Source organism: Galeopterus variegatus, unplaced genomic scaffold (assembly GCF_000696425.1).
Source record: "Galeopterus variegatus unplaced genomic scaffold, G_variegatus-3.0.2 Scaffold9496, whole genome shotgun sequence".
Classification (NCBI taxonomy): domain Eukaryota; kingdom Metazoa; phylum Chordata; class Mammalia; order Dermoptera; family Cynocephalidae; genus Galeopterus; species Galeopterus variegatus.
The window spans coordinates 40,224-55,242 of NW_007735607.1; the positions used below are offsets into that span (position 1 = coordinate 40,224).

Consider the following 15,019-nt stretch of genomic DNA (forward strand, 5'->3'; position numbering starts at 1 on the left):
CTCTTCTTGACAACATAGGCCCCCAAGTGACACACATTCCCTTGATCCCATTGCATGGGTGAGAACTAGCCACATGGCTCCACTCGCATGCACAGTGAGGGACTGGGGATTGCAGCTCCTGGCTGGACAGCAGCTTTGCAGGGGAATCCACAGAAAGGGGAAATAAACTTTTCCTGAATAGGTAGCGATCTCTTCCACAGGCACCATGGCAGCAAAAAGAAGTAAGCTTTAACCTCGTCTAAAGAAATGGAGGTAGGTTGCTGGAAGGCGCAGCGTTTGATTTGCACCGAGGGATGGCAAGCAAATAAAGATGGGATAAAGGCATTCTTCCAGAGAGGCAAATGCGAGTGCAGGAGGAAGCCCGTGTGGCTGAAAACAATACACTGAAGCCCAAGGACCAGTTATAGGGTCTTTTTCTTTAAAGTGACCCTCCCACATGTCTGTGTTAAGAGTTTGACAAAGGAAAGCTAGTCGGACCTGAGAACTCTTAGGAAATTACTCATTTTACTTGACTTTGAGAATGGTGTTAAAATGATCAAACTTGGTTTTCTGCATCTCTGAATTTCACTCCTCTGATGAGAACTGATGCGAATGCCAAATGTCTTCTCATGAAGAGTGGTTGATACTTAGTATTCTGCAGGATCTTTCTGGGTAAGTGCAACCAGAGCCAATGAATAATAGAAACAGTGTGTATCTGTCAAGTGTAATTATAACACTGAATTATGCTCATCTTGCCTTCCGATTCCTGTATACATTAGTTTAAACATCGGAACATGCTGGCACTTCAGACCTGTGAGGATTTTACTTTGAAAAGTAGCATGCCCTTATTTTTAACCATTTTTAATAGGAAAAAAATTCGCATGTTGTTCAAAATTATTTTATGGTAACATTTGACCTCCTCTTTTTTTTTTTTTTAATCTTTTCAAGTTTCTAAAAACAAGAAAAAAGTAAGGAGGAATGCTTTAATCTAGTTTTAAATTCTATTACATTTTCTATATTTAAATGAAATCTCATCCTCTGCATTTTGATTAACTAATCCCTCTGATTAAACAATTGTTAGAATTATAGGATAGAGTTGCTTAAAATGTCATCAGTCTTTGAAAAAGAAAGTGAAAATTATCAGATTGTAACTTTAAAATTAAGCAAGTATTGTTTGTTTATTGTTGAACAATTTAAAAATCCAAAGACGCAAAAAGGATAAAATTTTAAAAAGCAGCTATACTCTCATACTCCAATATATTTATTTATTTTTTTTTATTTTGTCAATATACACTGTATATGATTATTATGGCCCATCACCGACACCTCCCTCCCTCCTCCCTCTCTCCCCTCCCCCCCAAGAATGTCCTTTCCGTTTGCTTGTTGTAACAACTTCATGAAAGTATAGTTGTTATATCTTCTTCCCCACCCCCCCCTTGCCCATTTACAATAGCCACCAAAAAAATAAAATACTTAGGAATTGAACTAACTAAGGATGTGAAAAATCTCTATAATGAGAACTATAAACCACTCCTGAGAGAAATTAGAGAGGATACAAGAAGATGGAAAGACATCCCATGCTCCTGGATTGGAAGAATCAATATAGTGAAAATGACTATACTACCCAAAGTAATATACAAATTTAATGCAATCCCCATCAAAATTCCTATGACATTTCTCACAGAAATGGAAAGAACTATACAGTTATTTATCTGGAATAACAAAAGACCATGAATAGCCAAAGCAACGCTGAGCAAAAAAAATAAAGCTGGAGGTATTACTCTACCTGACTTTAAACTATACTACAAAGCTATAATAACCAAAACAGCATGGTACTGGTATAAAAACAGAGACACTGATCAATGGAATAGAATAGAGCACCCAGAAATCAACCCACGTACTTACTGCCATTTGATCTTCGACAAAGGCATCAAGTCTATTCACTGGGGTCGGGACTCCCTCTTCAGCAAAGGGTGCTGGGATAATTGGATATCCATTTGCAGGAGATTGAAACTAGACCCATATCTCTCACCTTGTACTAAAATCAACTCAAAATGGATTAAGGATTTAAATATACACCCCGAAACAATAAAACTTATTAAAGAAAATATAGGAGAAACCCTTCAGCAAATAGGGCTGGGCACAGACTTCATGAATATGATCCCCAAAGCACGGGCAACCAAAGGAAAAATAAATAAATGGGACTATATCAAACTAAAAAGCTTTTGCGCAGCAAAAGAAACAATTAACAGAGCTAAAAGACAGCCAACAGAGTGGGAGAAAATATTTGCAAAATACATATCTGACAAAGGACTAATATCCAGAATATATAAGGAAGTCAAACAACTTTACAAGAAAAAAACAAGCAACCCAATCAAAAAATGGGCAAAAGAGCTAAGCAGGCATTTCTCTAAAGAAGATATACAAATGGCCAACAGTCATATGAAAAAATGCTCAACATCACTCAGCATCCGGGAAATGCAAATCAAAACCACACTGAGATACCATCTCACCCCAGTTAGGATGGCTAAAATCCAAAAGACGCTGAACGATAAATGCTGGCGTGGTTGCGGAGAAAAAGGAACTCTTATACATTGTTGGTGGGAATACTCCAATATATTTAATATGCCATTTTGGTATCTACCTTTCCAAACATAATTTTTATTACAAAAATAAGATCATATGGTACATAATGTTTTATAACCTAATTTCTTTATGTAACAATATTTTAGAAACATGTTTTTATGTAAATATTTTTGAAAATCCACAGCAGTTATATATTTTTTTTCAACTGAGGACAGGACCGTATCAGAATCTCCAAGATGACATGTGTAGTTTTAAAAATTATAATTTTATATCTAGAAAATAAAACCAAAAAGAGTTGCTGTCTTCATAATGCATAATGTAAAGTGCAAAAAAGTTCCTGTTGACTTGTAGGATGCTGATCTGGGATCTTCTGGGGTTTGTTATATTATTCATTGGCCTCCTACGTGGGGCATATCAGCATCTGGAGGAAATAGTTAGATTACTATGTCAAGAAATGGGAGCATGGATTTAAAGTTTGTGAAATACAGTGCCTCAATTGCCAAGTGTTCGATTTAACCAACAATCCCCTATTGTTGAGCTTAACTTTCAAAAGATTCTCATACATTCTGATTTACTGGCTTTTTGTTACTAATTCTCTATCATACCACATAATAGCATACTACATATTACATACTACCTAAATAATACATGCTACATACATAAGCGTGTAGTATGCTATTGCTTTTTAAGGCTTGCTCACATACCACAGCATCAAGCAGCAAGGCAGGCTCAAATGATGAAACCGCAAGACCTCATTTGGGAGGCCAAGCAAGGATGTGCCCAGCAGGACGGTAGTGCTAATGGACAACACTATTCCCAAAGCCATTCCCATTTGTTCACCTCGTTGAGAATATGTCAGATCTCCCTGAAGCGAGGGCTAGCAGCTAGCTTCACCTGATCTGCAGCTGTTCTCTCAAAGGGACTATAGGTCTCCTAGAGAGAAACCTAGAGTTCCATTCATTACTAAATCATGACAAATGTGATTGTGTGAACATTATACAAACTGGTCCCAAAAGAGTTCTCACATATTTAGCCTTTAGGGAAGCAAAATATTTATTTACGTAATATTTACGAGAAAGTTATTTTTTCAGCTGTATAATCAGAAACAAAGGGAAAAGAAGAGTACTTTGTGATGAATCATGACTATTCTTTAACGTTATTCATTTCCAGAGAAGTGCTTTGTTCAAGTTGAAGTTGGTTGGCACAACCATAGGGATTCTATAATTTCTGTCATTTTTCAGACGTGGAAATGACCTCAAGGGTCTACTCTTTTATAACTTTAATGGGGCAATTTATTCTAGGATACTTTCAACCCTGATATTCTGAGATTATGTATTTTTAATATTCAACCCTTAGATTATTCATTTCTAATACTCATTACTAAGTAGAAGATAAAGAACAAATTAATCAAAACTAATAAAATACTTTTGTCATGCATCTCTTGCAAAGATTCCAAGGCAAAAGGAATTTTTATAGAAGTCTTTCACACTTTAAGAAAGCTCGTTATGTAGAAAGTGATTCTCCCTTGTTCTCATTTTCTCCATTCTCATTTAAAGTCTCTGTGACGTTGCAATGTGGTTTCACTCTTGCTCCACTATTTGTCCATTACTGCAAATGCACTGTAGTTGAAGCTCATCTGGCGTTGTAATGGAAAGCAGAAAAAAATCTCTTTTCATACTTTGAGTCCATAGCATGTAGAATATATGTCATCATTTGGCACTTTATTTTCATTAGAGAGATCTTGTCTGAGGTCATACTAAGGTGGCGTTGAAAAGATTTGCTAGAAAAAAAAACAATATGCTGCAAAACAGTGAGAGGAAAGCAGTGCCTGTGATATGACCTTCAGGCTGGGTGAAAATTCTGTCCATGTAAAACAGGAAAGAGCTGTTTTCCTTCCAACAGACTTATCTACAGCCCTCACCAGTGGGCATGCTTCTTCCAAAGCCTGATTCTTTTATCCTTGGATCTTGTCTTTTGCTTTTCCTCATTATCAGTGTCCCCATCAGGACAGCCATCCCATAGATCAATCATTTAGAAGTTATAATTAATTTTTCATTAATTTTATTTAGTTTTTCAGGATACTTAGCATATTCAATGTTACATAATGTAATCATTTTTTGTGGCCCTTTATCAATTTCTTGCTAACCCCTTCTCCCACTTCCCCTTTCCCACCACTAGTAAACTCAGTTCTTTTCTCTTCTTTTGAAAGATCAACAAATTTTTGTGGTTGTTGTATCTTTCTGTTTTCTTTTTTCTTTGTTTTTTTAGCTACCACTTATGAGTGAGGCTATGTGATATTTCTCTCTCTGACTGGCTTATCTCCCTTAACATAATTTTCTTTAATTTCAACCACGTTGCTGCGGTTAGCAGAATTTCATTCTTTTATATGGCGGAGTAGTATTCCATTGTGTTATATACCACATTTCCCTTATGTCCATTAATGGACATTTAGGTTGGTTCCAACTCTTGGCTATTGTAAATAGAGCTGTGACAAACTTGGGAGTGCAGGTATCCCTTCGACATGATGATTTCTATTCCTTTGGGAATACACCCAGCAGTGGGATTACTGGATCATATGGCAGTTCTATCTGTAGTTGTTTGAGGAACCTCCATACTGTTTTCCATAATGGCTGAACCAATTTACACTTCCACCAACACTGAAGGAGGGTTCCACTTTCTCCACATCCTCGTCAGTATTTGTTATTTTCTGTCTTTTTTATAATAGCCAGCCACCCAAAAAAAAAAAAAAGATAGAAGTGATAATTAGTTAATTAATTTACTACTATGTGGTCTCCTTGTTAGCTTCAGCTTGGTCCAGGTTAACATTTGTCAGCTTTCTTTTCAAATTCAATTCCAATGCAGCCTCTGGTGTATTACCTCCTGTGGATCTCAAATCCCACGATCCTTTCTCCTTGAATTCTCCAAAACCATGTATCTCATTGAAGTTTCTTTCTCCTTGATATGACCTGAAACCAACTTCATAAATTATCCCTGGTCCTCTACCAAAGCACATTTCTTTTTATGACTTTTTCCCATTTTGTCACACAACCTGAATGTGGTCAAGAGAAGCTTCTTTGACATTCATCCCTTCCTGAATCCCCTCTCTTCTCCATTTCTAGGAAATCCTTAGGCATCTAGTTTTAGGATTACTCTAATGCAGCTTCTACATTTCCTTTTATCACAAATACTCTATCCTCAGAGTCACCATCTGAGATTTTCATCTATTCTCCCAAACTGGCCACTGTCTGCCCAGTATACATCTTCCTGCGTGTTCCAAACAAGAGAGTTTTTAAAACCCAATTACACATTCCGTTTGAGGCAGAGGGTGTTGTTTCGAGCCACATATCATTTTAAAATTTAGGCAATTTTTGTCTTTCCTCTTAAAATCATATAGGTTCATTAATATTCAAGAAGTTATTCTCAGAAGGTGGTTAAATGCATGGAGAAAACTAAAATTAGGAAAGCTTTGCATTTTAAAGACAGCCCTCTGTTTTCGCATGGCCATGCTATCTCCCTTTTGCTCCCTTTTCTCTGTGGATGCCTTTGTTTGTGAAGTTATTTTTTTAACCATAATAAAAAGCTTAAAGGCCAAAATACATAAAGAGAAATACTTCTCATACTCAAGAGGTTATCAAGATACGAGAGATTTTAAAATGAATTCATAACATTGATTCTTGAGCTCCAGGCATTTCCTTGAAGAATTTCCAAAAGACTTTAAATAAATTTTCCTTGCCAGTGTTCATTTTCAGAAGTGTTTAACACCAAGTTTTCTGGTGTGAATATGCATATATGGCTCTAAAAGTTTCTACATTCACAAATGAAGACTATACTAAAAAAAAGGGCTATTTTAAATTTCCTTCATATATGAAAGGCAATACAATAAAGTTAGGAACACACAGCTATATATATAGTCATGATTGAATTTTAATGTTTCCTAGCCTCAATTTTCTTATCTAGGCAGTGAGGTGAGCTTGGAGGTTGAAGTCCATTCCCTGAAGTCTTTAGGTCTTAACTTTGTTGGGTTCAATCACATACTTCTAAATTGAAGTGGCTGTTGTTGTCTTTGCAGTTAGAACCAACTGCAAAATTAGATAACACAGTCCCCATAAGACTGCACACACTTCTAACACCAACTGCAAGTTCAAAGGGTTGATTCCCTGAAGTCTTTAAGTCTTAACTTTGTTGGGTTCAATCACATACTTCTAAATTGAAGTGGCTGTTGTTGTCTTTGCAGTTAGAACCAACTGCAAAATTAGAGATAACACAGTCCCCATAAGACTGCACACACTTCTAACACCAACTGCAAGTTCAAAGGGTTTCCCAAACCACCTCCAAGTTCAATAATTCCCTACAAGGACTTACAGAACTAGCCAAAAGCTGCTACACGCATGGTTAGAGTTATTGCAGGGAAAGAACGTGGATGAAAGTCAGACGAGGGCAGAAGCAGCGGGCAGAGTCCCAGGAAAGTACCAGACACCGAGCTTCCAGTTATCCTCTCCCTGTAGAGTCATGAACCATTTCTTTTCTGGAATTGATGTGTGACAAAATGTGTGGGGTATTGCCAACCAAGGAAGCTTCCCCAAGCCTCAATGTTCAGAGTCTTTATTGAGACTGTATTACATAGATGGTTGACTGCCCACATGGCTGACCATAGCTTCCAGCCCCTCAGGAGACTGAACTGTAAAACCCATAACCCCTACCCTACATTGCATTCTTGTTCTATCTGGCCTGGTCAGCCCTCCTTCTAAATACTATCTGGTCTGGCCAGACACCACCCTAAATCACATTGTTAGACTGTCTGGTATGCCCAAGGCTCCTAGGCAAACAAAGACACTCTTATCAAGCAGGAAATTCCAAGGGCTTAGGTAGTACCTTCCTAATGCCAAGAGCAAAGGCTGAACATCTTTGGAGGCAAGGTTAAATTCTTTACTACACAGTTTTGAAAATCTTTCTGTTGAGAACAAGGAAGCAAAAGATCCCCAGGACCCTACTACTAGAAGGAAACTTGACTTTCCTAGTGTTTCTTGACGTAGCATTTCAGGACCCTGCATCAGATGTACCTGGCATTAACAAAATGCAAACTCCAGGGTCCCACCCCAAACTTACTGAATCAGATCGTCTGCAAGAGGGGCCTTGGAATATGCACTTTAAGCATGTTTCTTTAGCAGTTTCTTATGTAGGCCAAAATTTGAAAAATGTAATTATGATCCAAGGTCCTCGTTCCTAAAAATAGAGTAAAAACAGTGTAAGATAAAGTAAAAGGAGAAAATTCTGCTTCTAGTTCCACTGCTTAGTTTATCTTGAGCAAGCCATTGTTCCTCAAACATTATATGTTTGGGGACAACATTTATCAATGTTTGTTTCAAACAGACATAACTAATGTATCATGTTCCTAGACTGAGAAAATATACATTGAGTTACTTTGTGCTCTTTAGAAAGATGCTCGTGGAATACAAAATGACATTCCATATAATTTGGTTGGCCTTGGGAAAAATGAATGGATTTCTCTTTTCAGAGTATCGGTATTATAATTGTTGGCATCCCTGGCAGGGGTTTTCCTATTCATTCACTCACTCATTTATTCACAAATTGTTGACTGCCTACTCTGAGGCAGGCCTTGTTCTAGGTGCTGAGGACAGTATTATTAATAAGACAGAAAATGCTTCTGCCTTAGAGAGGCCAGGAGCACATATATGTTATGTCACATGGTGATGCATGCCATGCAGATTTTTTTTTAAGTCAGGATAAAGGGGAAAAGGCAGCTGAGAGCGGGGTTTGCTATCTAACATGTGATGTTTAGGGAAGGAATTTCCAATATGATGACTCGTGAGCAGAGAAGTAAAGGAGCAGCCATGGAGTTGTCTGGATAAAGGGAACAGCAAGTGCTAAGGCCCTGAGGCAGAAGCAGCTTCAAATGTGCTGGAGGAAAAAGCCTTACACAATGGGGTTAAAGAAAGACTAAGGAGCAGAAACGGATACAGAGAGTACAGGCAGCTCTTTCAAGGAATCCATCAACAAAGGGAGCACAGATGGGAAACAGCAACTGGTGGGGTAAATAAAGTCAAGAGAAGGGTTTTATAGTGGTGGTGGCCGTTAAGATTAGAAACATGTCAACATGTTTCTGGGGACTGATCCAGTAGAGAACAAATGATTGATGCCATAGCAGAGGGCAGTCAGAGTGGCGTCCCTGAGCAGGTAAGAAGGGATGCATCCAGTGGACAGGTGGAGCAAGTGGCTCAGATAGCAACCCAGACGTCCTCTTTACTTCCTCCTTTCCTCCTTCCTGATTCCCACAGTGACCTTATTTTCAGCCTTCCAGCCTCTTCTCATGACCCTCTCATGTTACATAGCTTCTTTTGTCTTCTGTCTTCTGATATACACTTAGCCCTTCCTTCAGAAAAATAAAATAATATAAAAGCAAAAGATATTCATAACCCTCCCCGCTGCAGAGTGAGGCCGGTTCCCAGCTTTATTTTATGGGTCAAATGAGATTTTGTACAGAAAAGCGCTTTGAAAACTGTCACTCCTTGAACTTCATATTAGAAATGAAGAGACAAATCATTATCAAAACTGCAGCAGAGTTAGCTGGTCTGCTCACCCTGGTCACCGTGGGCACCTTTCTGTGTCTTTTCTCTTTATCTATTCTATATTGAATGGCCCATTTTTTTAAGCCACCTCCAATGACACTTTGGATCTAATGCCTAAATGTTACTTCATCCGCTGGGAGAATTCAGAGCCAGAAAGTCTGCTATTCTGGTCTGTTAAATTTATCACTCGATACATTAATCCTGGAGTCATTTGTTTGAGGAAACTTATGAAAAGTAAGAATGAGGTCAGATAGTGCCACCTGCTGGAATTATACTTGAAAGGGGAAAAAAATATCAAGAACTGTCCATGGTTTTTTTGCATTCATTGTTTTAAGTCATTCAGAGGAGGTCATGATCCAGATTTACTTAACAACAATTTCTGCCATTTACATTCTTTCTTGATTCCAATACGCCACCTCGTGCATTTCTGTTTTAACATTTCTCTGTTTTCCCTATAATGGTTCAATATCTAAAATTACCATAAAAACTAGTTGTATTTCATTTTGTTATTTCTCTTAGAATCTCTTAGAAATTAAATTATAGAATGTTGCAATATGAAAGGACCTTAGCAGTTTCGTATTTTGGACACAGAAACTCTTGGGATACCATAGATAGAAACCTCACTTTAGGGCCGGCCGGTGGCGCACTGGAGAGTGCGCCGCTTGGGAGCATGGCGGCGCTCCCGCCGAGGGTTCAGATCCCACATGCAGGCCGGTTCCCGCTCACTGGCTGAGCGCGGTGCGGGCGCAACACCGAGGGTTGCGATCCCGTTGCCGGTCCCCGGTACGGGCGCAACACCGAGGGTTGCGATCCCGTTGCCGGTCCCCGGTACGGGCGCAACACCGAGGGTTGCGATCCCGTTGCCGGTCCCCGGTACGGGCGCAACACCGAGGGTTGCGATCCCGTTGCCGGTCCCCGGTACGGGCGCAACACCGAGGGTTGCGATCCCGTTGCCGGTCCCCGGTACGGGCGCAACACCGAGGGTTGCGATCCCATTACCAGCCAGTAAAAAAAGAAAAAAAAAAAAAAGGAAACCTCACTTTAGATCCCAGGAAACTGAGGGCCAAAAAAGCGAAAAGGCAAAGCTGAGACCAGAACTCAGTTATACTCCTTTCCACAGTATGCGCTGTATTAGTTAAGATGCTTGCAGCTGCCATAAAAATGGCTTCAACAATAACGGATATCTCACATCAGAATTCCTGAGATAGTGGCTCAGGAATAATTTAGGAGTTGAACAATGTCACCCAGGACCCAGGCTCGTCCCATTGCCCTCTCTGTGCTCCGTATGTCCGATGTTTGTAAGACAGCTCCAGCAACATTAGGAACCACAGCCTCCCACCCAATATCAAGGGGCCCAAAAGGAGCTGTCTTTTCCTATGCGCTTATGAGCTAAGAAACCTTTCCAAAAAGGCCACCAAAGGATTCCATTTATGTCTCATTGGCCAGGAGGGAATATGTCCAATCCTAAGTGGCTAATTGCAAGGAGCATGGAATTGCCAGTTTGTCTTAGTTAAACCCAGATTCAGCCTCTGGGCCTGGGGTAGGACTGTCCTTATCTGAAGCATGTGACTCTGGAAGCACATAGATCCCTGGGCAAAATCAGGTTATCAAAACACATAGATTCCTGGGCAAATCAGGCCATCTCACAAGGGAAAAGGTGGAAGTGACTATTTGCTGGGAGAAAATTCTCCATAGGTCTCTTCTTATCTCTCCTCGTCTTCTGAGCAAGAGGCATTGACAGCTTTGTTTGTACCTTTTAAAGGATTTGTGTATAACTAACAGCCTTGGAAGATGGAAATGGTGTCTTCCTCTGGGGCAGAGGGTAGATTTGTTTTCTGACCAGGAAAATAAGATAATGTCTCTCTCCAGGGCAAAAATTGAGCAGGTTTGCTTGGAGCTCTTTTGAAAGGTTGGAGTTTTCTATGTTCAGGGTTTCTCAGCTGTGAAGCAAACTTACTGAGGGTGCAGTGTCTGCCTGGGCTGTCCTATCATGCCATGGGACTTGGGGGAAGGGGAAAAGGGAAACGTGTGAACGTGAAGCGCATGCTGCCTGCTACATTGTGAATAAAAAAGTCCCATGTCTCCAAACCATGAGTCTCATGTCTTCTGCCAGCAGCATGCAGCTGTGGCCAGCTAACTTGTTAGCTTGGAAGTGGGGTAAAATCTCAGACTCCTCCCAGTTCTTGACACTGGAGAAACGGCAACCATTCATGTTTGCTACAGTGTTCTTTCCAGTGAGCCATGCTATATACACCCAGTTCCCAGATACTTGTTTCTGGAAATAAGAATATTGTCAGTGTACAAGAAATTCCTTTTCCACAGGCAGATATAGGGCAACCCTTCAGTCTCCCCTGAAGACGCACAGTGAGGAAGGACATTGTCGCTGGCTCTGATGTCTTTGGTGCTGCCTGCCTTTCATTTGCTCACTGCCTCTCTCTGTAATTATCTCTTTTAAAATGTCAGCTGCTCTCACCCAGAAGACCAAGAGCAATCAGCCACAAACTGAGCCTTAGAAGCTTTTAAAACACGCTGGCTGTCTGACTGGGAGATGAGATTTCTCAAAGGCATCCCTTAGCAACATCAGGGGAGCTGACATTGAGTGATGGAGAAAAAGGAGCCCTTTCCTTCACTCTCACGTGGGCTTTGCAGCCCCTTCCTTAGGAAGCAACAGAAGGGAAGTGGGGTGTGCTCGTCTTGTAAATATTTCTTCAGCAGAGCCTGGATGGAGGCTCTTAGGGGAAGAAGTTGCTCTTGGAGACCCTGAGCCTTGTGTCCTTCTTACTGCACCCAGTTGGGGTTGAGAGGCTCTGGGCTACAGCAGGATCCTGGCAAATTTCCTTCCTCTCTAGAATGGAGTATTGATGTTAAGAAGATTGTGGTCCAGAGGAAGAAATAGCAGATCTATTGTGACAAGCAGAGAGAAAAAGGTGTATATATTCTAGTGACTGCTGGTACTTGGAGTTTCTCCAAATAGCGACAATTCAAAGACCTGGAGGAGAACTTTTCATAGCAGAAGGAGAGTAGTAGAGAAAATTAGAGCAGCACTTATCCCTTCAAGTCAAACCTTAGGGTTATATTCAACTTATCCCTAAATTCTATTTCCCTGATGGCAGTTGATGCCTTTAAAATGAAACAGTCTTTCCTACTTAGCCAGGGAACCAGTGTTCTCTTGCTATTCTGACAACTTACATTTAAAAATGCATCTGCAAAAATATAGTACTACCACAACAGAACAGATTTCATCTGGAACCAAGGCTACTTTCCCTCCATCAACTAGTGAGAACTGCAGGGGAAGATCTTTCAATCCGTGGATCATATTATCACCCACCTGCATTCTGATCATATTTTCATAGAAACCTCGATGGATGTGACTGGCCTGCAAGTTAAAATCAGTCACAATGACCCCTGGAGGCAGGGGCCCCTAATTTAGATGAGATATTTTACTGGAGTGTGTGTGGAATCACCACAGATGTTAAAATTAAAGTTCCCTTTCTAATGACATGAAGGATGAAAATTCCTTGGTACAATTAGGTTGATTAAATTGAGTCTGCATCTAATATCTCTGTAGCTCAATAAAGTTAATGCAGCTTTCAGAGGGGCTAGACACAGAGGCAAGGAACAGTCCAGGTCCTGAGAAAAATCTGGCCCACTGTGGTTTTTAAATTAGAGGTTTGATTGCTTGTGACGCTGCCTGAAAATGGTACCAGCCCAAATAAGCTGAATTTTCCATTAGTTCAGGAAAAAAAAGTGACAGATATTTAATTAAACTGCTTAGAGATTAGGCAGAAGGCTTATTGATGGATAGAGGGGCTGAATATCTTTATAAGCAAAGTTAGGAAATTCACTGGTGTGCCACATCTTTAATTCTGAAAAGAACTCACCAAGCCTAAGGGAGCTACAGATGTGTGTGCTGCTGCAGCATTAAGCAGCCTGTCCTGCCAATTGCAGGAAAAATATACATTTAAAAAATGTGTTTCTAAAACACTAGTTGGGCACTGAGGAACTTAACATAAAACTTAAAATGTGAAATTAAAAAGTTACCTATAACTAAAGTTAACAGAGCAACCACCCAATCCATTTGCCAATTGTTGAGAGGTGATTTATTGCCAAAGGAGGCGGATTTGGAGGAGATCTCAGAAAAAAGAAAGTGCTCAATGCTGGAGACTAGGTTATTAGGAGGCTCCAGCATACCAGATGGGGAATGACCAAGGTATATAACACGAGATGCAAAAAAGGGTTTATTCTGCAGGAACATTCTGCTACCTTTTAGTCAGTCACAATACACAGGTCTCCTTCATTGCCCCAACAATTCATAGCTTCCTAACTTTCAATAGGAACTATAAACACTAATGAAATAAAGTTTTGTAAATTCCCCCAAAGCAGTAGCTCTCAACTCTAGCTACATATTAACATTTCCTGGGAGTTTTTGAAAATACCAGCACCTACTCCAGACCAACTAGGTGAGAACCTTTGGACACAGGTATTTTGAATAGCTCTCCAGATGACTGAAAATCACTGCCCTAGGAGCTATTGAAGAGGTAAGATGTATGTGGAATCAAAGACCTCAGGCTCTGAAATCTGACAAACCTGGGTTCAGATCCTGACTCCACTAATTCAATAAGTCTCGCACATTCATCATGAGCTAACTTCTCCAGGCCTCGGTTTCCTTATCTGGAAAGAGTCAATGACGGTAACTTCTTGGAAGGCTTCTAAAGATGAAATAAGAAAATTAATGTGTACTTGGCAGAAATGTCCCCAACACAAATTTATTTTCCTCCCCTTGGTTGTTAGTGGTTAATAAAGGATTGATGTTTTATGCTTCCTCAAATTATTTTGCCATGGATCTTTGTAGTAAGTGACAGGCTTAGATTATCCCTTTCTTTCTACATTTTTTTTCTTTTGTCTAGAATTCACCAGTATTTAATATCTAGGAGAAAAATACTCATGTGTTTTTCATGCTTTCTGCTCTTCCAGCTGCCACAGAAGTGTCCTTTTCATTTGATGTTGGAAATGGGCCAGTGGAGATTGTAGTGAGGTCACCCTCCCCTCTCAACGATGACCAGTGGCACCGGGTCACTGCAGAGAGGAATGTCAAGCAGGCCAGTCTGCAAGTGGATCGGCTGCCCCAGCAGATCCGCAAGGCCCCGACAGAAGGTCACACCCGCCTGGAACTCTACAGCCAACTGTTTGTTGGTGAGTAAAGAAAAGAAATCATGACTTCTTCTGCTGGTTTTAAGAACTTTCACAATGAAAAACAAACAAACAAAAAATACCCCAGCCTACTGAGGGTTTTGATAGAGATCTTTTCAAAAGTAAGTGTCTAAGCCTCTTGTAGTCTCCTCCAAGACAGGATGGAACGAGGAAGAGGATTCAGGAGGCAGATCTGGTTGTACTTCCCACGCTAGAGCTCAGTCCTCAGCTATAAAATCAGAGTGTAGACTGGGACAGCTCTTAAGTCTCTTGGATGTCTACAATTTTAGGTTTATAATTTTGAAACTATATAAAATTATTTGATCATTTAGGGCACATGTAACTCAGGGAGGGAGGGAGGGTTTCTTTAAGTTCAGATTTGCTTGAATCAATAAAAAGAAATCCATTCCTTTCTCTACCCACCTCAGTGTTCTAGGCAGAGAAAGATTTAGACTTTTCCTGACATCGTATCCCTCTGCATGGGAAGGAGATCAGCACTGAGCAGAAATTTAAACAGAGCAAAAAGTTAAACAACGTTTGCAAGAAGTAGTCAAACAGTGTAGTCTTCTCCACCAGTATTTTTACTATTGATGAACCTAAAATTACTTCAAATCAATACCTGTTTCCATGGCTACTTGAATTTTAAATTTTGTTTTCCAGGATATTGATGTTTTAGG

At 40.1% G+C, this 15,019-nt stretch overlaps 1 protein-coding gene across 1 annotated transcript in view; it reads left to right on the forward strand.

Annotated features, from left to right (window-relative positions):
• LOC103609341 (contactin-associated protein-like 2) overlaps positions 1-14,345 on the forward strand; it is a gene marked incomplete at its 3' end in the record, with an annotated part of 33,693 nt that extends 19,348 nt beyond the window's left edge. The window contains exon 3 of the mRNA XM_008593669.1: positions 14,127-14,345. Coding sequence (XP_008591891.1) covers positions 14,127-14,345 — 219 coding nt within the window. The remainder of the gene's footprint in view (positions 1-14,126) is intronic.
• Positions 14,346-15,019: the final 674 nt, after the last annotated feature.